The sequence below is a fragment of the Rhodamnia argentea genome, chromosome 6 (genome assembly GCF_020921035.1).
Source record: "Rhodamnia argentea isolate NSW1041297 chromosome 6, ASM2092103v1, whole genome shotgun sequence".
Taxonomy (NCBI): domain Eukaryota; kingdom Viridiplantae; phylum Streptophyta; class Magnoliopsida; order Myrtales; family Myrtaceae; genus Rhodamnia; species Rhodamnia argentea.
The window spans coordinates 8686647-8707415 of NC_063155.1; the positions used below are offsets into that span (position 1 = coordinate 8686647).

Consider the following 20769-nt stretch of genomic DNA (forward strand, 5'->3'; position numbering starts at 1 on the left):
ATGAAGTTCATAATCTGAACATCTTGAATTTGTCGTACGCAAAATTGTCCGCGATTGGTAAATTTTTGTTGAGGTCTGTAAATTTCAAATAAGTGTGACTAGTAAATTATATTATCCCGGTATACTAATTCTTATTTAAGATACTTATCAACATTTTCTTGGAAATTTTTAATTATTACTAACTTTTTATTGGCGTAACTTGCCAACATCTTAACTTTACCAACCTCTTGCATAAATTACCAACATAAATTTGAGTGACCTCCCTATTCTTTTCGATTAAACCATTCGGGTTACCGGCCCTTATTTGAAATATTTATCAATATCTATTTGTTTGTTCGTAAGATGCCAATATTTATAATAACTTTATAATTTGTTTTAAGTTTATCAACCATGATTCAACTTCAAGGTTACTAACTTTACTTCGGGTTCTTGACGAGAACTTGTCCGATACTCACCAACAACACTTACTTGGTTGTTTGGAAATTATCACTTTCTCTAATAACTTGCTAATTTTTGTTTGTGACGAGCTTGCCAACATGCTAAGTGTGCATGACAATACTTTTGGAATATAATTTCTGCTCCAAAAGTAATTCGCTTGGTTATGCAACTTTATTTTTCTACTTCTGGAGCATTTTTTTACTCCACAAGTAGTTTTGGAGTCACTTGAAGCAGTAAAAAAAGTTTACTTATTTTCATAATTAGAAAAATCAACTTCTGCTTAGAAGTTGACTTCTAGAGCAGAAGTATTGCCACACGTGCCCTAAATTTACCAACTCTTATATAACTTACCAACCTTTAATACAAGTGACCACCAACATTTATTCGATTTAGTTACCAACTAGTTTTAAGTGGCTAACTTCTATAATTCGAGTCTCTCACCTATTTAATTAAGGTAGCGTGGGTTAAGAAGTTCCGAAAAATCCAAACTTAAGGACGGAATTGATTAAAAGTCTTGCATAAAATTTCAAAAAAATACAACATATGACTAGTAAATATCACATCGAGCATACATTAATCAGGAGGGCGCGACCATCGCTTGCATGACCTTATAAGAACAAGAAATGACTGATTTTTTTTCTCCAAAATATAGTGATTCATATAGATATATAGACTCACGGCCCAAAAAAAAAAAGAATGTCTTGCCTAACTAGGTTTCCATTGACCCAAGATGATCCTCATGTGAATTCCGTGTGCAAGGTCAACAGGATCAATAGTCTTGATAGATTCGGTCCATGTAGGCCTAATTTCCTAAAACACCCCAAATTTTCAGTCAAGTCCCAAATCTGTCCAAAACTATTTTTTGTCTCGAAAATATCTCAAATTTAGGTCTAATAATAAACTTGCCCCAAACTTTTTATTTTGTCTAAGACAAAAATCACTAATTTCTACTCTTATCTCAAATCTGTTCCCATTAGCCCTCTGTAAAAAAATTCTCCTTTAGTAGTCCTTAATTTTCATATCTTAAAACGGTTTCATTTTGTAGAATTTCAATAATTTTTATTGGGGTGGATTTATTATCGACAGGGATAATGCCACATTGTAATTCGTACATATCGTCCCATTACTTTGCTGATGTGGATTTGTTATCAATGTTGGGACTGGATCACAAGGGTTAGATTTGAAAATAGATTGAAAGTTGGTGATTTCTTTTAGTCAAAATCAAATTCAGGGCAGATTTAGTATTGGACCTAAAGTGAAGATTTTTTAGGAAATTAGGCTATTAATCAAAAAGGGCGTGACCATCGCCGGCATTACCTAAGAAGAAGAAGAAACGACAGTATTTTTTCTCTTCAAAAAATAATGATTCATCGAGATATGTAGACTCACAACCCAAAAAAGAAAGATTGTCTTGTCTAGCTAGGGGTCCGCTGACCCAAAATGATTGTCATGTGAATTCCATGTGCGAGGTTCATAGGATCAACAGTCCTGATAGGCTCGGTCCATGTATGCCTAATTCCCTAAAAATATTCAACTTTAAGTTCAGTCTCAAATATGTTCCGAACTATTTTTGTCCTAGAAAAAATCCCAAATTTTAGGTCTAGTATCAAATATTCCTCGAACTTTCTTTTGTTTCAGAAAAAAATCTCAAATTTGAGGTGCAGTCTTAAAATTATCCTAAACTTTTCTTTTTATCTAAAAGAAAAATCAACAAACTTTTTACTTTGATCTCAAATCTGCCCCCCCATTAACCCTCTAACCAAAGACCACCATTAATTGTCCCTAATTTTCATATCCTAAAACGATTTCATTTTGGAGAATTTCGACACTTTTTGTTGGGGTGGATTTGCATCGACATGGAAATACCACGTTGATTCATATCTACAGGCCCATTACTTTGCCGATGTGGATTTATTACCAACGTAGAAATGCCACGTCGGATTAGGACCCGATCACGAGGGCAGATCCGAAAATAAAATGAAAGTTGATATTTTTTTTAGACAAAACAAAATTCATGGCAGATTTCGGGCTGGATATAAAGTTAGGTTTTTTTTTAATGACAAAAAAAAAATCGAAGGAAATTTACAATTAGACCTAAAGTTAAAGGATTTTTTTGGAGAATTATGCCATTAATTAGGAAAGGACCATCGGCAGCATTACCTTAGAAGAAGAAAGAAGAAACCATCGTATTTTTGTTTTCTAGCAAATAGTGATTCATCGAGACATGTAGACTCTACGGCCCAGAAAAGACGGAATGGCTTGCCTAACTAAGGTCCATGGATCCAAAATGATCACTGCCGTTGATCACGTGAGTTCCGCATGCGAGGTCGACAGGATCAACAGCCACGATAGACGCAGTCCACGTGGACTCTGGGTATTTGCCCAAGACCGAGATCAAAGCTATTTCATCCGACGCACGGGGAACCGAAAACATGGTCCACGCTCCAGGCCCACAAAACATCATCCGCAGGCCCGAGAGACTGATCAAGACAGGTGGAGCCCGCCGCATGATGAAGAAACAGCAAAATCTCAGAGAAGGAAAGCTGCTTTCGAGGATTGGATGGATGAGGACTGCGACGTCATTATTGGGGAAATGAAGTGGCGCTCTTACCACTTTCTGGCCGAACTAGGTGGAACACGCTCGAAGGAGTCAAGAGACGCAGCTGCTTCCGTATAAATCTGACGTAGCATGCTTGGCGTAATCCCAAGAACGAGAGTGAGTGACCGTCTTTTATGCGCGTGCCATCAGTTTTTGCGAAGGTAGTACTTGGGATTTAGGCGAAGCTCCTGATCGGAGAGAATCCTTCCTCTCGCGCCCGCCCAGTTCGATTTCTCCCATTCATTGGCAGCACCAGCCATGAATTCGCGCGTACTCTTCAGGCAAGCGGGAACCAGAGGTCCGAAGAGCGCTCTGAGTTGGCTCGGTTCCTTCCATCTCTCGAGGCAAATCTTTTCCTTGACTCCCCCTTGTTTTCCCGCAAGAAAGTTCCGTTCTTTCTTTTTTATATTGGGTTTCAGTTCCTGGGTTGGTCATATGTCTGACTATCGGTTGATTCCCTTTGTGGGGTTGGATTCGTCGACAGTTTCTTGACTTTCTTGCAAGATTTCTTGCAATAATTGAGAGTGGGTCTGTATCGCTTTAGTAGTATTCTCTGTTTCTTGAGATTTTGTCTCCATGACCATCATCAGTCATCACATCCTCAAGTTTGCTTGTTTTGTTGCTTGCCATAGTGACAAGTCGGATTAGCATTGTTCTACAAGAGCTTTTTATTCATGATCTAGTATGGGTTTCTGCATTGAGATACTCCAATGCTATTTCTGTTCTGGTGTCTGTGTGAGTAAATTGTCCTGTTCCATTGCGTGGCAAGATGTTGGCTCCTAAATGCATGTAGTCCTGTATTATGAACCAAGATTTCAAGAAGGCCATGTGGTCTTCAATCTTATATCGGATCCACGTGTTATAAGTCCTGCAACGTCACATCCCCCAGAAATTCCACAAAATTGCTTTTGATTTCAGATTAAAGCTGATTTCCTGAGTTTCTCATGTGTGGATGTTATTGCTTTTCCACAGCAGATCTCTCCATTCTATACCTTTCGCAACAGTAAATGCGGAGGAAATATCGGGTTCGCGACCTGCTGAAGTAGAAAATTTTGGTAGGTAGTAATACTCGGACTTCGTATCATCGTCACTAGCATATTCCATCAAAAGCGTTTTGCCTTTCGTCTCAGGAATGAGGCATGAAGCAAATTCACACTCAATGAAATAAGGCAGTTGCCGTTTGTCTTTAGTCACATGGGACTTTTTCTGGATTTTTGTGGTCATGCTTTAGCAATGAACATCTTCCTTTAACCTTGACTACACCGATTTTCTTCTTGAGACCTAATTCAATCTTATTTGGTCCCACTTGTTATCAATGGCATCAGGGATATGGATCTTTTTCAGCAGACCTTTCTTTGAATGTTTGGCTGATTGTTTACCACTTGCTGTCTAATGTAGAATTTCTTTACCTTTAGTGCAGGGTAACTGGATCAAATCGAAAAATTGGAATGAGATTTTGGATCCTCTAAATGGAGAACCTTTCATTAAAGTTGCTGAGGTGGATGAAAAAGGAATTCAGGTCCACAGTTTTATCTTATTGTTCTGATCTTGTATTAATTTCTTCTCCTGCTGAAAATCAACTATCTTGACAAAGCAAATCAGGTGAAAGTGTGTCACTTGTTGTTTGTTCGGGTGTAAACACTGACTAGAACCAGACTTTCACATATCCTTGTTGTTTACTTTCAAACACGAGTTTGCCAGTTTTGTATTATCCACGGTTCCCACACTCTCGTCGATACGAGTTCAACCACGGAGACCTAAACAAGTTGCTTTTGTACCATACATATGGCATTTCTCTTAACCTATTGAGCTGCTTGTGCAGCCATTTGTGGAGAGCTTATCCAAGTGCCCAAAACATGGTTTACACAATCCCTTTAAAGCACCAGAGAGGTACGCTCGCTTGTCCTCACTTCTAATTTCTGGTTTGCCATATGAAAACAGATGGTCTTGGAAAGGTATTTCACTGATTATCAACAGAAAATATTATTGAAGTTCTGTCCCCTTTTCACTGTTTATTTGGGAACTGAGAGTAGAATGTTATAAAGGTTGGTAACTGCTTTGTTTTGCATAGGTACCTTTTGTATGGAGATATATCAGCTAAAGCAGCTCACATGCTTGCACAGCCAAAGGTTCCATTTTGTTTATATAATTAAAACAAGTTTTTGAGATATCAATTCCTGTAGAGTGATCTTAATGCGAGAGTTGTACTTATGACTGCAGGTCTCTGATTTCTTTACCCGTTTAATACAAAGAGTCGTGCCAAAGAGCTACCAGCAGGCTTTTGGTGAAGTTCACGTTACACAGAAGTTTCTGGAGAATTTTTCTGGGGATCAGGTAGGATTTGACCAAATATGCTGCTCATTAACATAGCAGGAAGAGCATAATTTTAAATGCATAATAAAACCTTACAATGCCTTATTTCTGCTGAAGTAGCTAATTTTTGCCCTCCTTAATTACCCTTGTTTTTCTTTTTTGTTTGACCTGCCAAAATGTTGAACAATAGATGAACGGTCGTATTAGATTTCTCATATGGAAGTTACTGGCTGAAGACATGTAGTATATGTCACTGAAGTTATTTTATTTTAGAACATGAAAACACTCTCTTCTAATTATATCTATGTTTGTCCTTTCTTTTTTTCCCTTTTTTTCTCCTGGCAGGTTCGTTTCCTAGCAAGGTCCTTTGGGGTACCAGGAAATCACCTTGGACAGCAAAGTCATGGTTTCCGCTGGCCATATGGCCCTGTAAGGAATTTTCTTCTGTCATATGATTTCATCTTCCTCAATAAAATATTATCATCTGGCGGATAGTGTGGTTTGAGTTAGCTTTACAACAGACTGCAGAGATAATTTTTGGTGTAAGCAGTAGGAGTTGCATCATCAAGAATAGTTAACTGGAAATGATTATCGAGCCACAAGTACTTGAGTGATACATTCAGTATAGATAAAATTCCTGAGCTCATTTTCCCAATTAGAAGCCACTAGCACGGTCAAGATCTGAGAGGCAATCGTGTATGCACGTGCACATACACAGATCATGGACATTTGCATGGTCCTTTTCCTTCTCAGAGTGCTAACTTGATTTCTGAGCTCCAGTGACTCTTAAGAAGGAAAAGGGTTCTTATGAGGTGTCTGGCTGGTGATGTTAAAATGTTGATTCCAGCACATGAAACATATGTTCATGCGTAGAGAATATTGCAGTATCTTCACTTTGCCAATGAGACTATTCGTTATGAGCAATTCTTCATGTGCCTGTAGGTTGCCATTGTCACTCCCTTCAACTTCCCGCTAGAGATCCCTGTTCTGCAGTTGATGGGTGCGCTCTATATGGGCAACAAACCTGTTCTTAAAGTTGACAGCAAGGTAAGTTGATCTCATGCTAATGGATATTGCTGTAACAAGGTCAAACAATCCAAGAGATGAATTCATCTATCTGAAAATACTAATTGGGGGAATTCACATAATATTGGAGTTACGATCTCCACAAGTTCCAGCGAACTCTGTCTGTCTACGTAGGAGGAGTGGGGCCAAGGCGATAGGGAATTAGCGGGAGCGTTGGGGGACTAGCCTGTTTATGAACCCTGTCCATATCTGTTTTTACTTTTGCTGCTTCTTTGATGTGATGCTTTGTTAAAATTTGTTCATCGGGATTTATTTTGTTAGGTGAGTATTGTTATGGAGCAAATGATGCGATTGCTTCATCACTGTGGGCTACCAGTTGAAGATGTTGACTTTATCAATTCTGATGGAAAGACGATGAACAGGCTCTTATTAGAGGTTAGTTCTCAGAAAAGTTTTTCATCCCTCAGATTCAGAGTGCTTTTTATGCTTAAATCCATATAAAGTAGCGTGAGAGCAGAGATGACCTTTTGCGGCATGCAGATGGAAAATATGCTGATGCTTTCTCTTGGTTGTATCTCGTTGTGTGAGGGAATGTTTTCCATTGTTCTTAGTCATGATGTAATGATGGATTTTTTTTTTTTTTTTTTTTTTGGGCCAAATGTAATGATGGAGATGAATGCACCAAAAATGGGCTTAATCAGCAAGCAAATCTGGAAATGTATACTTCTGGAAATGGATACTTCTGTCCATGCTCTTCATTTCTTGGTCTAATGAGAAGGAAAAAGCTGACAATGCTAATAGAATTCTGACAAAAATGATTGGTTATTATGATTGGCTTATCATGAATACAAAATCCTTAAAAGGCTGATGACGGAATTAGGGTTTTTAACTTGTTTTAATTTCATGCTCTTGGAACGACTTTTTTCCTTTGAATTGATTCTATAGGCAAATCCCCGCATGACTCTTTTCACTGGTAGCTCGAGAGTAGCTGAAAAGTTGGCAACTGATCTGAAGGGTCGCATAAAGTTGGAAGATGCAGGGTTTGACTGGAAAGTTCTGGGGCCTGATGTTCAAGAGGTTTGAGCGAGCTGTTGAAATATTCAGTAATGGAACTTCTGTTATTCAAACAGTCTGCTTACTTTGTTTTGTTGCTTTTTGGAAGGTGGACTATGTAGCATGGGTTTGTGATCAGGATGCATACGCATGTAGCGGTCAGAAATGCTCTGCTCAGTCAATACTTTTTATGCATGAGGTTAGTTTTTCAGATAATTGTTCTCATATGATGGGGCAGTTATACACTTGGAGGCGCACGCATACTCAAGCACAGAAAATAAATTCAGACATGCTTTTGACCTAATTGTGCATCTTGTTGAGAAAATTATTGTGTGTGGATAAAGCGGTATTGAATTTTGGTGTTTGGCCAGGCTTTCATATTACTCTTGCTTCATTTGGCTTTTATGCAGAACTGGTCCAAATCTCCACTTATATCGAAAATGAAAGTTCTTGCCCAAAGACGGAAGTTAGAGGATTTAACTATTGGCCCTGTCCTCACTGTAAGTATGATAGGCGTGCTTTATGGAGAATAATCTTTTCTCGGTAGATTTTATTTATCTGTGTCTCTTTATGGAACCACACTGAATTAATTGATCAGCCGGCTGGCCTTTGTTTGAGGCGATCGATAAAATATGACTGCATTTTTTTAATTAGAAACTTGGCATGCTGATTTTTTTAGCAAAATTGGATGGATGAATTCACTCAAATTAGATTGTGATGTTTGGATCTAGGTTTTTGACATGTCAGCTATTCTGATGTTTCTCCATACAACTTCTCTTCATGTTCATCAATAAATCATTGGTTGAGTAAATTTCTTGCATTTGTTGCAGTTTACGACCGGAGAAATGTTAGATCATATGAGTAAGTTGCTTTGCATACCGGGTTCAAAGCTGCTGTTTGGCGGCGAACCTTTGGTGAATCATTCTATACCACATGTATATGGTGCCCTAAAGCCAACAGCAGTTTATATTCCGATTGATGAAATGTTGAAGGAAGAAAACTTCGAGCTTGTCACAAGAGAAATATTTGGACCGTTCCAGGTATTCAGCGTTTACGTATGAATTAATTTGACTGAAATAGTCTGCTTTCTTTTTGGGGTGAGTAATAGTGTCTGGTTCACTTGTCTAAAGTTGTTCAACATTTCTAGTCAGATTTATTTGGAGAAATCTTGGGAAAAAGGTCAATGCTTTGTTAGGTAACTTATTGATCGAAAAATGGAGATCCTAGTCGATCTATTGGGATGCGTAGTGGTATAATTGTTCACCGCTTATCTTCTTCAAGCGGCACAGAATATATGTAGTTTAACCCTAGGATTACACATGGCCATTTCTGTCGTCCGAATGGAGCAATGCAGTAGTTGGAATGAGAAATTCGTCTTTGCCAATGCTACTTGTTGTCCGATTTCTAATGCTTCTAACGCTCATCAATCATTGAAGATTGTCACCGAGTATAAGGATGATCAACTGCCAAAGATTCTCGATGCTCTTGAGCAGATGCACGCACATTTGACGGCGGCTGTGGTTTCAAACGATCCCCTCTTTCTTCAGGCAAATATCTGTCCCTAATCTCATACTCCTTGACTTCACAAACTTTTGGTTCTCTTCTTATTGTTCAGTACAAATATTTGGATAACGCTCGAAAACCCTCCTTTTCTTTCCCCTTTAGTCCCTGCTCATGAATGCGCCTTTCTCTAGTTTTGATTTGCGAAAGCCGTTTTGCAGGAGGTCATTGGAAAAACAGTAAACGGGACTACGTATGCTGGGCTGAGGGCAAGAACGACCGGAGCTCCTCAAAATCACTGGTAGGTAGAAAATTGAAGCCACAGAACATTTTTTCGCGTTTCAATCAACATCTTAAGAACTCGTGCGTGCCGATACAGTTAACTCATCATATGTTTTGCTTCAGGTTTGGGCCTGCCGGAGACCCGAGGGGAGCGGGAATTGGTACACCTGAAGCTATAAAGCTTGTGTGGTCTTGCCACAGGGAGATCATATATGACTTTGGCCCGCTGCCAAAGCACTGGGAAGTCCCACCGCCTACCTGATTTTCGCTACAAGAAGGAAGACATAAAGTGCACGATGAGAACCGTGCGCTGAGTACATCTCCGCGAACACTGGTACGGCCGAGGAATGTCCTCCAAAGACACTGCAGTTTTCTCTCTTGTTCAGGATAGGAAGTAGTTTTGGGTCGGCGCCCCAGGTAACATTCGATAATATCTGCTGATAACTGTAAAAATTTGGAGATGACGCCCCGCGAAATGGGAAGCCTTCTGCCATATTGGGAGTGTGCGATCACGCACGGGTCGAACATCCGCCTTATGGGGCGGTTGTTGTGGCTTCTCTTTGATGATTGAGAACTGAATCACTGGAAAGAAATCCAATTTGTGCTCATCTGCTAAGGTTTAAGGTTCGGTAATACCACAATCCACTCAGTAGTCATCGTGGTATGTCTTATGATTAACTATCTCTCAACCGAGGACAGTTCTCGAGTTAGAAGGATAAAGAGAGCTGGATCAACTAGGAAGAATTGTTTTTCCAAAAAAAAAAAGAAGGAAGAATTGCGCTGGCCTTTTGATAGAGATCAATCGTTTGTACAATCAGATTATTACCCAGTTCCGGCCCGGCCCCTTTTCTGAAATATTTCGTTGGCCCAATCCTTCAATGAACTACCCGAGTCCATACCCGCCATCGCCAGGACCTTTAACAAAATAGGGAACGAGTTATGCCTAGTATGACATGAAATTTGTAACCATGGCATGAAGAACTCTAAATTTATCTTCGTGAGACATGACATATAAGTCCTCTGTCACGATTCCTTATAAAGTCACCGTTAAGAATTGAATTCACCAGTTTGATTATTGTCGGCTATCCTATGTGTCTCGGTTGACTATTTAATAATTTGGTTATCGATTGCTATCTTACGTGTCTCAGTTGACTATATAACAAGGTAATTTACTGTTCATCCTAGGACTCTCGTTTGTCGGAATCCATTGCCATCTAGATTTCTGGCAGAATTTGTCGGCCCATGCTTTTAGATATGGGGTTTTAGGTTTGCGCAAGTGTATTAGGAGGAGTGAGTTTCTTGAAGATAGTAATTTATGGTGTGTTTGGTAACAATTCTCATTCAAAAAATCAATTCTAATCATAAATGACTTTTTCTGATTTTGATCCTTATATGAGTTTTAGATAATCAGAACGTATTTGGTAACTACACAAAATTTCTATTTCTAAAATAGAAACGGGTTTGGTAACTGCACATAATTTATGTTCTCAAGAATAATTTCTTTTTCAATTTTTTTTTCATTTAAATCAAATAAATACCTATTGTTACTACAAAACCAACCTATATAGTATCACTAATAAAATAAATACATATTATGCAAAGTCCATAATTAGTCTATTTATTTCGTGAAGCATAAAGACACGTGCAAGATCCTTAAAAAGAACATAAACTTAATAGGTAATTTGCACTTGAATTTTTACCATGAATTTGCACTTAAACACTTTTATATTTAACCAAACACATGCTTGACCCGATCCGTATTACTTAAACACTCATATGTTTAATCAAATTATGGCATATTTGTTTATTATAATTTGCTAAGAATGCAATAGAAATCTATATATTTTTTTAAATTTATTTGTAGTCTTTTCTAAACAAAAATATATTTTTAAAAATTAATTTTAAATTAAATTATTTTATTTTTACTTGAAAATTATTGTTTTTACTATTTTTTACAAATTATTTTTTATTTTTATTTTTCCTTTTTTCTCTAGTGATCGGTGGCGATGGTCGACGACGAACAACGGCGGGCGGAACAAAGCGTATCGTTTCTCAAAAGTGATTATAGGATAAAAAAATCAATTTTTTTATTCTTATTTCTGCTCCAAATGTGTTCTTGGGAACAGAATTAGAAAATTTTAAGATCAAAATCATTTACCTTAGTAAATAGTTTTTTTTTTGTTTGTTCTGAAAAATAGAATCATAGAATCGGAATTGTTGCCAAATAAGCCTTTTACAGTCTCGATGGCCATAACACCCGTGGGCTTTGAGATCAAATCTGGGTTCAAAGCTCGCATTTCTTTGGCCACTCGGGCTCGAAGCTTGGCATGGAGGCTAATGCAACATGAAATAAGGCTTGAGAGTTGACGAGAGTCTTGAGCGAGTGTAGGTGGTGGGGTTGAAAATATCGGGGCAGGACAATCTCCGCGCTCAGCCCATACTTGAATTGTTGCTCAAGAAAATTGTTTCCGGTGTTGCCGACACTGCCACGTGGATCAGATCTCTATAAGCTCGGCCGCACGCCGCTCAAGCTCGACCCCATCTGGGTCAAGCTTCGCTTGCCCGCAGGGGTTCATGGCCCGTGGCGGTCGCCCCTCATGGTGGCTCTCCGGCCATCGGCAATTTCGCTCTCCTCTCATTTGATTTCCTTTCCACTAGGGCCTTTCTAGGTTTTACATTTTTCAATCTTTATAAGACGCAACTTCGGACCGAACTACATAGTATATCCCTGACATTAATTTGGAGCTTTTAGCGATACAAAAAAAAAAAAAAAATGGTCATATGTTGTGATTCTTTGTGACGTTTTTCATAAAAGCAAAATGTAAAGAGAAAATAATGTGATCCGACGGTCAAGATCTGTCGGCATCTGGTTGCATCCGGAACAAGGACGCTGGAGTCTTTCTTCTTCGTCCTCGCCAGACCAGAAGCCCCGGTCTTCTTCGCGCTTCGGCTTCTCTCGGAAACCCTAAGCTCTCTTTCTCTCTCAAGAAGAAGAAGAAGAAGAAGTCATCTAGGCAAATACCCTCACTCTACCCCGAGGATGGATCAGAATCACCATGGATGGCGTCCCGTGCCAGGTCAAGGTAACATCTGCCCAGTTTGCTCCGTCCCACATTTCCCATTCTGCCCTTCGCCTCCCGTTTTCAATCCAAGCCCCAGGTTTCCCTCCGCCCACCCCGACCATCACCTCAACGGGTACCGACCCGTTGCTCCACATTACGCTCAGGGGTTCGGTGATCCGAGAAACCAGTGGCACGGATACCCCAATTACGGTAGAGATGATCTCGGACAGTACCCGAATGAGTTTCGCCAAGATGGTTTCGGGCCGAGGCCTAACGGTTATGGCGGTGCCAATGGGTTTGTTGGCGAGGGTGAAAGGAGCTACAAGAAGATGAGAGTGGCGGAGTCGAGTGATCCAAGTTTAAGTGGTTATGCCAATGGGAATCAGGATGTTTTTTCTAGGGCTTCGTTTGATGACGAGCGTCGATTGAAGCTGATTCGGGATCATGGGGCTGTGGTGGGTGGGCCGCCTTCTGGAGTGAACGCAGGGTATGGTTTTGATAATAGCAGGGATGGGACAAGCGAATTGGCCGTGAAAAAAATGCAGAAGAGCTATGGTAATGGGAATGTCCCGTTTGTTTTTGGAGAAGCCGACAGTGAACAGCAATACTATCTGCAGAAAAGTGCAAATGAGTATCAGGCCGAAGTTCCAGGCATGAAGAGAATGTATAGTGGCCAGAGTGGTGGTGTTTCAAGGGACGATTATGGTCGTAACTATCAGCCACCACATCAACCTCATGCAATTCAATCAGGGCAGGTGCAAAATAACTTGACACATGCTGATATAAGAGACGCTAACCAGCCATATCATGCCAATCATGGTCCAGTTGGGTATCAGAGTTTCCCTGGGATGGCTCCATATGGTGCTCCGAGTTTAGGTGCAGGAGGAGGTTACTCACTGCATCCTGCCGGGCTCGGCATGAATGTCGCTCGCCCTCCTCTCCCTCCATCTCCTCCGCCACCCCTGCCGCTTGATCCACTGGGTTACAGTTCATTAGAACAGAAGGCACATTCACCATTGCCATTGGCACCGCCTAGTTCTCTTTTTCCCTTGCCTTCGAGCTCTTCTAGAGTGTCTCCTCCGTATCCTCCAGCACCTGGAAATCACCACCTTCGGCAAAACTATTACCGTGGTGGACAAACTCCAATTGTGTCTGCTGGCTTTGTCCCAGAGGTATGGTTTTTATTTGTCCTTTCTTTACATGTTTTTCAATCATGTTAGCCCGTCTAATGCTGATCAGGTGGTGTTATCTATTCTTTGGTACTTTTGAAGGAATATAAGGCCATGCAAGGGAACTCATTGAGGCAGTATGCTGGGCAGGGTCCACAGCTTTCATCACAGCAATTGCCTTTGCAGAAGCCAAAAATTGTCGATGCTTCCCATATTTTTAAGCCACCTCATAAAATTGGTCGACCTGATCATTTTGTCATAATTCTTAGAGGGTTTCCGGGTAAAATAGACGATCTTAATTCTGCTCTTTTTACCTTTATTTTAAGTTGATCGCTTTTTTAGTGTAATTGTACTAAAATTCAGTCATGAATACCTGCTTCTGATTTGTTGAACTTGAAACCATGTTGTCGTCGTATGTGTTGTGGCTAGTGATATTCTATGAATTGGAATAAACAGGTCACTGTACGGTTTTGAGTTTCACATACGTAGTGAAATTTGTGAAAACATCCAATTGGCGAATTCAGTAAGGGCCAACAATGTGATACTTTTCTGATACAGACCAGCCATTTGATTTTCCAGGTTGTCATACTTATTTATATCTCACAGATGTCAAATTCAACGGAAATGTGTTAACTGATGTTTGTCAGATGGTTGGTTGTGTGGTCATTTATGTTCTCAATAGTGGGGGTTGAGAAAGATTTGTGAAATTTAGTAAATTATCTGGAAAGTGTTGAGGTAGATGCTGCAGAGGCTGGGTTGAGAAATCTGTCAGCCTTGATCACTTTCATCCAGCATATGTAGATATTAACCATTGCTATGTGTTTTGGCTGAAAAAGGGAAAAAAATTATTGCAATGTGTCATGTATGTTATTGTATGCTGTCAACATGAAAATTTGAGCAGAGGGATGCGATTGGTCACACTCCTACAGTCAATTGGAAAACATATTTATGGTTGATGTGTTTATTCATGCCAGGAAGTGGAAAGAGTTACTTAGCCAAGATGCTACGGGACCTTGAGGTTGAAAATGGTGGTAGTGCTCCACGAATTTATGCTATCGATGATTATTTCATGACCGAAGTCGAAAAGGTTTGGAATTTCTATAGTTTTCGGATGCTATGTTTGTCCTGACTTTTATGTTTTGGCCTTTTATTTAAGGCATTGCATGGTTTTCTTTTTGCGAAGAACTTCATAATCTTCATCTGCTTTCCAGAGTGATGAGAATGGAGCTTCGAAGTCTTCGGCTGCAATCAAAGGCAAGAAGACAGCTGTTAAAAAAGTGATGGAGTATTGTTATGAACCTGAAATGGAGGAGGTAAAGCACTAGTCTGTATGACGAAGAGCTTATTATTTCTGGTGACGAAGAAATTTTATAGGAAGAAGACAAGACAGTCTTAGAATTTGTTGTATGCAATCGAGAGTGTAGAAAAGTGAGAATGGAGACAAAAAACTTTCAGAAATAGATCAATCTGAAGCTGTTCCATCATCTCTGTCAGGCCTGTTCCTGACCTCTTGATAATGCTTTGAATTGTGGATGTGGGAGATGTAATTGAATGGAGGAATGCCAGTTCAATTGGATTTGGCTTGAATTTCTCCTGTAAATTATATATCTGCAATCATGAACTTTTTCTAGGATATTCCTGTTTTGCTTTATATTATTCTATCTCAAGTCATTTGGAAGGTTGTTGATCTCTATTTGTTTTAATTTTAGGCTTACCGGTCAAGCATGCTGAAAGCATACAAAAAGACCGTTGAGGAGGGAAATTTCAACTTTGTAATTGGTATGAATATTCTATTCTGGTTTGTGCAGCCATAGAAATTTGGAGTCGTTTCATTTTAAATATCTACTTCAATTTTGTCTTTTTATGTGCCGTCGAGGCAAATATTTATAGCTCAAGTTCTATTAAGATGAAAGCTAAAGATGATGGAGGCTTGGCCCTATTCTTTGATTAGATTGTTTGATGCCTGTAGTAGCAATGGAGAAATGCTAGTGTATTCTGCTATGTCTGTGATGTCGCTGGCAGAAAACTGAATTATGCTTTTACACGTAAGGATGTTGCACCTTAAGGATCAGTTAATAATTGAAGACCTTGTAAGTTGCTCTAGTTTCGTACATCTCAAAAAGAGTTGCTAGTTTCACCATCATGCGACCAATAATTGACAGTTTGATTGTACATTAAGTGGATGCAGTGTCGATGCACTGCCTTCATTTTAACTAACCACCAATGCAGTTTATGGTTCGGCAATTGACCCTTTTCTTGCTGGTATGTGTGCCTGGTCTTAGTGGATGACCGCAATCTGCGGGTTGCTGATTTTGCTCAATTTTGGGCAATTGGGAAGGTATACCTTCAATCTCTTATCTCACCACCCCTGCGAGTATTTGCATTCACATGTCGTGTTTCCTTGGGATATTCTAGGGCTCCCGGTCCTTGTGTATGTGACATTTCTTGTGATTTGCCTGGATTATGTTTCTGTGTTTTCGTTGCCGTCTTCACTTAAATCACAGTTATTCTCTTAGGATTCAGTCTAGTGTCACGAGTGCTACAGTGGTCTACGTCTTACATCTTGGAGCTGGGTGTCCTAATGCAGCTCTATTCCTAATAGGACCATTTTGAGATCGGAAAAAGGAAAAATATTTGGTGGGCTAGTTTGAGGGAGCTCTACTGATAGTTTGCCAGATAATCTTGTCCTCCTTTTCCTGCTGGACTTTTGAAGTGCATGAAGTACTGATTAAAAACACAAAAGCTTCATAATTTCCCCGTCCTGATCTTAAAAAGTAAACTATAGAGACCAGACAGGGTCTGCTAAAATAAGAGATTCTGAAAAGAATGATTTTAATCGCCTATATTCCAGCCTCACAAGGCCTGCTCAAAAAATTCTAGTTTTCCAATGTACGAAGATTGAGTGTGAAAGCTGGAGGCTGAAACATTATTTTCCCTGTCCAACTGCTGCTACTTTTACTGAATCATCCTCTTTTCCTTTCTCCCTCTCCTCTCTCACAGCAGCATTTAGATTTGCTTTTGGGGTTGGCAAATATAGTGGGTGCGGAATGTAAAGGTTCACCTTCACTTTTTCATAAGCAATTGCGGGGTAAAGAAAGAGAAGAGGGGTTGGGTGGGAGGTTTAAGGCCTTAACTCAGGGCCACTGGGTCTTGCAAAGGCCAGGGCCACTGGGTCTTGCAAAGGCTAGGCAACATACTTTTTGGAGCGGCATCTCATAAATTTCAAATGAAGTCTCTGAAAGTAATATGAGAAGTACGTGTGGGACAATGATGTTGAGAATATTTACTTGTTGGAGTCTCTCAAGAATTTTGGTCTTTCTTTGTCGATGAATCTAGATATGCAGTCGACCAAACTACAGCTATCTTTCCTGACTTGTCCTTTGGTTCGCTAATTCTCTTCTTATGGAGATCTTAAGGGCCTGTTTGTTTACACTTAAAAAGAGCAAAAAATACCTTTTTACTTTTTTGCCAAAATTATGATTCAAATGGAAAAAAAATGATGAAAAGATTATAGGGTAATATACGTATCAATATTTGATGTAAGTGTCAGGAGTTTCGGATTCAATTAAAGTCAAGTGTGTGAGTTACCGGGTTTTAGTTAAGCAAAAAGCAAAAGTCAATCCAGAAAAATCTCAAGTCCTGCCTAAGGAAAAGGTGATGGCCAACATTTTGTGCAATTTGTGAGGTTTTGCAACACTTTGCACTTTTCCTTCTCTTAATCTTCATGCTCGATCAGCATCTCTAGCAAGGCTCCTAGTTTACGATCTTAGAGGCATCAGTTGATAGACTGGGAGAGGAGAATATGGAAGAGAGCATGGTTTTGGAGAAGTGGGAAATGCTCATGTTAAAACTGATCCCTCTTTATTTTCTCTAATTATTATAAGTGATGGTAGCTCCATCACCATGTGATGTTCATGTTCTCTTCTGGTTTTTCTAATATATTTTTCCTTGTCCTTTTCAGACATCAGGCTATGAAGTTTACATTTTAGAAGCAGGATACAAGGACCCGGAGGTGAATTTCTGCATTAGCTTTGTTCCATTCAGAATATCATGCTTAGAATTCCTAGAGAAATCCCAAATATACTAGCTTTTATTGAGGCTGGGCGGTCGGGGCCCTCTGTGTCAAGAGTATGGCCTACATAGGTCTGGTTATTCCTGCCTGGCTTCTTGCATAATATACTTGCCTTGTCTTGAATTTAGGGCTGTGCTGCTAGGAATGTCCATGGTTTTACCCTTGATGACATACAAAAGATGAGAGGACAGTGGGAAGAAGCTCCAGCCTTATATTGGCAACTGGATGTTAAGGTTTGAGAGCCTTTAATTTCCCTTGATCCTAATTTTTGTAGAGTATGCACACGATTTGTGAGCTGTGTGAATTAAGGTTATTTCTAACATGTTTGTGTTCATGAAATACAATAGATTATTTATCACATATTTGTGATCATGAAATACAATTAACTTGTGTCATTCTATTGCATGGCAGTCATTATTCCGTGGAGATGATCTCAAGGAAAGTGGGATTCAAGAGGTAATATAACATGCAGTTGTGTTTGATTGCACTCTGTGGGATCGACATAATGTGCGTTGACATGCTTGATGCACCAAATAGCAATCTATGCTATGTGAATGGAAAAGATATATGTATTTCACATAGTATGTGAAGCCGTCTTTCATGCAAGTTTGCCAATCACGAGTCTTTCAGTTGTTGTGAATCAATACTTTTGCTGATTACACGTCTTTCAGCTGTGAATTGATACTTTCTTAATATACTTAATCTGTGTAGGCTTAATCTGTATAGGCTCGGACCATTCTGAAATACTGCTAAAGGTTTGGTTGGGTAGTATTTGTCTTCAGTGTGCTCCCTCGATTTATAGACGTAAATGATCTTCCATTAGTGGAATTTAGTTTGGAACACCACTCTTCTGGAAGACCAATCATGTTGTATTTGTTAGATGATGACTTTCTGGAGAATATTATGAATTCTACGTCGTTGGGAGATTGGGTAGTACTGGGAATCTCATATAGTTTCCCGTGTTCCAGGTGGACATGGATATGGGGGATGACCATGATGAGAGTCTACCCGCAGTAGATGGAAAAAAATTAGAGAATCCCAAGGGACCTCCTCCTGATGGTGATGCAACAAATGGTATGCTTCCAGTTCACTCTCATGGTTCTTCTAATTTATTGATTCAGGAAAGATTAGTCTAAAATTCTGAGCTTTGGATTTGGAAGCCCTTCTTAATTCGATCTGTTTCACCTGACAAACATTTCATATGCATGCATCTATTCATACTATCATGTCAGAGTATTCTCTCTGTTGGGAGCATACTCCTAAGTCCTTGTGATGAAAAGTGGTTTTCAATGTGAAGGTCAACCGTTCATCTAAATGTCGTGTTAAGAGTTTTTGATTTTTTTAGGAGCATGAATGTGAGTCCTTTTCATGAAAATTGGTTTCCAATGTGAAGCTGATTTTTTTTGTTTCGGGATTCAATCTGGAGTTGTTTGATTTATCACGTCTAAAAGTAGTTTTTTGTTTGTGGCAATCTAATATAATTCGGAAGTCATAACTCCTTATTGTGTTGATGATACTACTACTGGAGTAGAAATTGTTTTCAGATGTTCTGATATCATGTCATTGACCTGGTCTGTACCAAAGGGGGTAAGATTTATCAGTAAAATTAGAAATGATGCGCCCATTATGCACTTAAAGAAATTTGTTATGGCAGCCTTTTCTGAAATGATGCGTCATTGTTTCCAGATCTGAGGGGAGCTTGGTTGATTTTACTATTTCAGAAGCTATTGTTGTGCTTGCATTTTGCTGCTAATGTACCATGCCTTTCTTTTCCGTGAGTTCCCAGTTTTGATGGTTTTATTGCTTGCCTCGTTTCCCCAATATTTTCAGAAGATTTCTCCAAAGTTGGGGAGATAGGGGATGGAGGAGGAGACCATATAACAGAAGTTAGAGAATTAGGTAGGAGTAAGTGGTCAGAGAACCTAGAAGAACATGAAAATGACGAAAAGGTCGAAAGGCAAACCAGCGCATCTGCTCTTTCTGGCTTGGTTCAAACATATGGCAAGGGAGGAAAATCTGTACGCTGGGGAGACCAGGTGTCTTTCAATTTTTCATATGATTGTTTCCTGAATAAGTACAGTTGGAAGAGGTTATTTTTAGCTGGCCAAGCCATAAAGTTAGTTGCAATCTCATAGTCAATAATTCTCAATGCACTGGGGAACTGCATCTCTATTTTTGTCCCTAAATGTGATAGTCTCTTAGTATGTCTTTCCTGAAATACTGCTATTTTCAGATATTTACATTTTTTAGGATAACTGAAAATGCGAATTTAGATTTCCTTCTGCTTTTTCTGCATTTTCTTGTCTCTTCTACATCTCACTTTTTGCTACATGGACGTTATGAACTCCAGGCTGGCAATACTGGGTTCTTGATCGGTGCTGCAAAGAAGGCAAATGTATTGTCTTTGGTGATTGGATCGGGTGCTGGATACAACTTGGTGGGTACATTGGCCTTGATCACCTTTCAGATATCGAACAGTTTGAAATGTAGTAGAGGGAAACAAATTATTTTGTTTTGCCTGTCACTTCCCTTTTAGTTCCTTCAGATGCAAGTAAATAGCCATAGGGCTGCACGTGTGTTGCTTAATGATTGGTTCAACTTGTTTTCTTGAGGTCCATTAAAATGCTATTTTTTCCCCTTGGTGCATCCCGAATAATGTCGTATGTACTTGTCATCTTTTTATTTACTTTCATTAGCTGATTCTTGAATCTTCTTGTGTATGGGTCCTGCAACTGCAGAAGTCGAACCCGTTGCCTGAAGACGATAATTTGATGGCAAGCCATAGAGGTGAACTGAAGAGACAGAGGAGCACATTCCAGGAGCGAATTAGGGCGGAACGTGAGTCATTCAAAGTAGTATTTGACAGGAGACGTCATCGGATCGGTGGGCTTGATTTGGAGGAGGAATAGAGAACAATGGAACTACTTAAGCCCCTGAATTCTTATGTTGCCTCTTTGCTAGGCAGTAACTTAGTGGCATTTGTTGTAGATTAGTAACACTGTAACTTGGCTTGCCCTGAATTTTTTCGCTGTAGCAGGGGAAGTCCTCGCTCAAAATTGATGAAGTAAATATTTTCTCCTCCCTAAGTTGGCTCATATCGTTCATTTTTTCTCTGCGTCGAACCGTATCATCTCCGGCAGGCACTTGCCCATGAACCATAGCATCTTGTGTGAATGAGAAATCGCCTTGGGCGATTGTCAGCTACTAATTTGTTCGATTTTGCCATAAATCCAAAGAAGGCGATGCCACACCTTC

General features: G+C 39.6%; 2 protein-coding genes across 4 annotated transcripts; both read left to right on the forward strand.

Annotated features, from left to right (window-relative positions):
- The first annotated feature begins 2977 nt into the window (after nt 1–2977).
- LOC115741430 (probable aldehyde dehydrogenase) lies at nt 2978–9827 on the forward strand. 2 transcript variants are annotated; one of them, XM_030675317.2, is made up of 16 exons: nt 2978–3381; nt 4010–4092; nt 4453–4556; nt 4860–4927; nt 5109–5166; nt 5258–5371; nt 5696–5779; nt 6293–6397; nt 6698–6811; nt 7322–7453; nt 7539–7628; nt 7840–7929; nt 8260–8469; nt 8866–8976; nt 9151–9230; nt 9335–9827. In XM_030675317.2, exons 1-16 carry the CDS (start codon nt 3296–3298, stop codon nt 9471–9473), a joined length of 1668 nt encoding a protein of 555 aa, XP_030531177.1. In that variant the 5' UTR covers nt 2978–3295; the 3' UTR covers nt 9474–9827. The 2 variants fall into 2 exon arrangements, with proteins under 2 accessions (XP_030531177.1, XP_030531178.1); XM_030675318.2 differs by having other exon boundaries at nt 2979–3381; nt 4013–4092.
- A 2239-nt stretch (nt 9828–12066) lies between these two features.
- LOC115741429 lies at nt 12067–20600 on the forward strand. Of its 2 annotated transcripts, none has more exons than XM_030675315.2 (13): nt 12067–13445; nt 13545–13722; nt 14417–14529; nt 14654–14755; nt 15152–15221; nt 15725–15780; nt 17404–17454; nt 17643–17747; nt 17926–17970; nt 18483–18588; nt 19345–19550; nt 19865–19951; nt 20253–20600. In XM_030675315.2, the coding sequence occupies exons 1-13, from the start codon at nt 12252–12254 to the stop codon at nt 20421–20423; spliced, it is 2484 nt and encodes an 827-aa protein (XP_030531175.1). In that variant the 5' UTR covers nt 12067–12251; the 3' UTR covers nt 20424–20600. The 2 variants fall into 2 exon arrangements, with proteins under 2 accessions (XP_030531175.1, XP_048137454.1); XM_048281497.1 differs by having other exon boundaries at nt 19348–19550.
- The last annotated feature ends 169 nt before the right edge of the window (nt 20601–20769 follow it).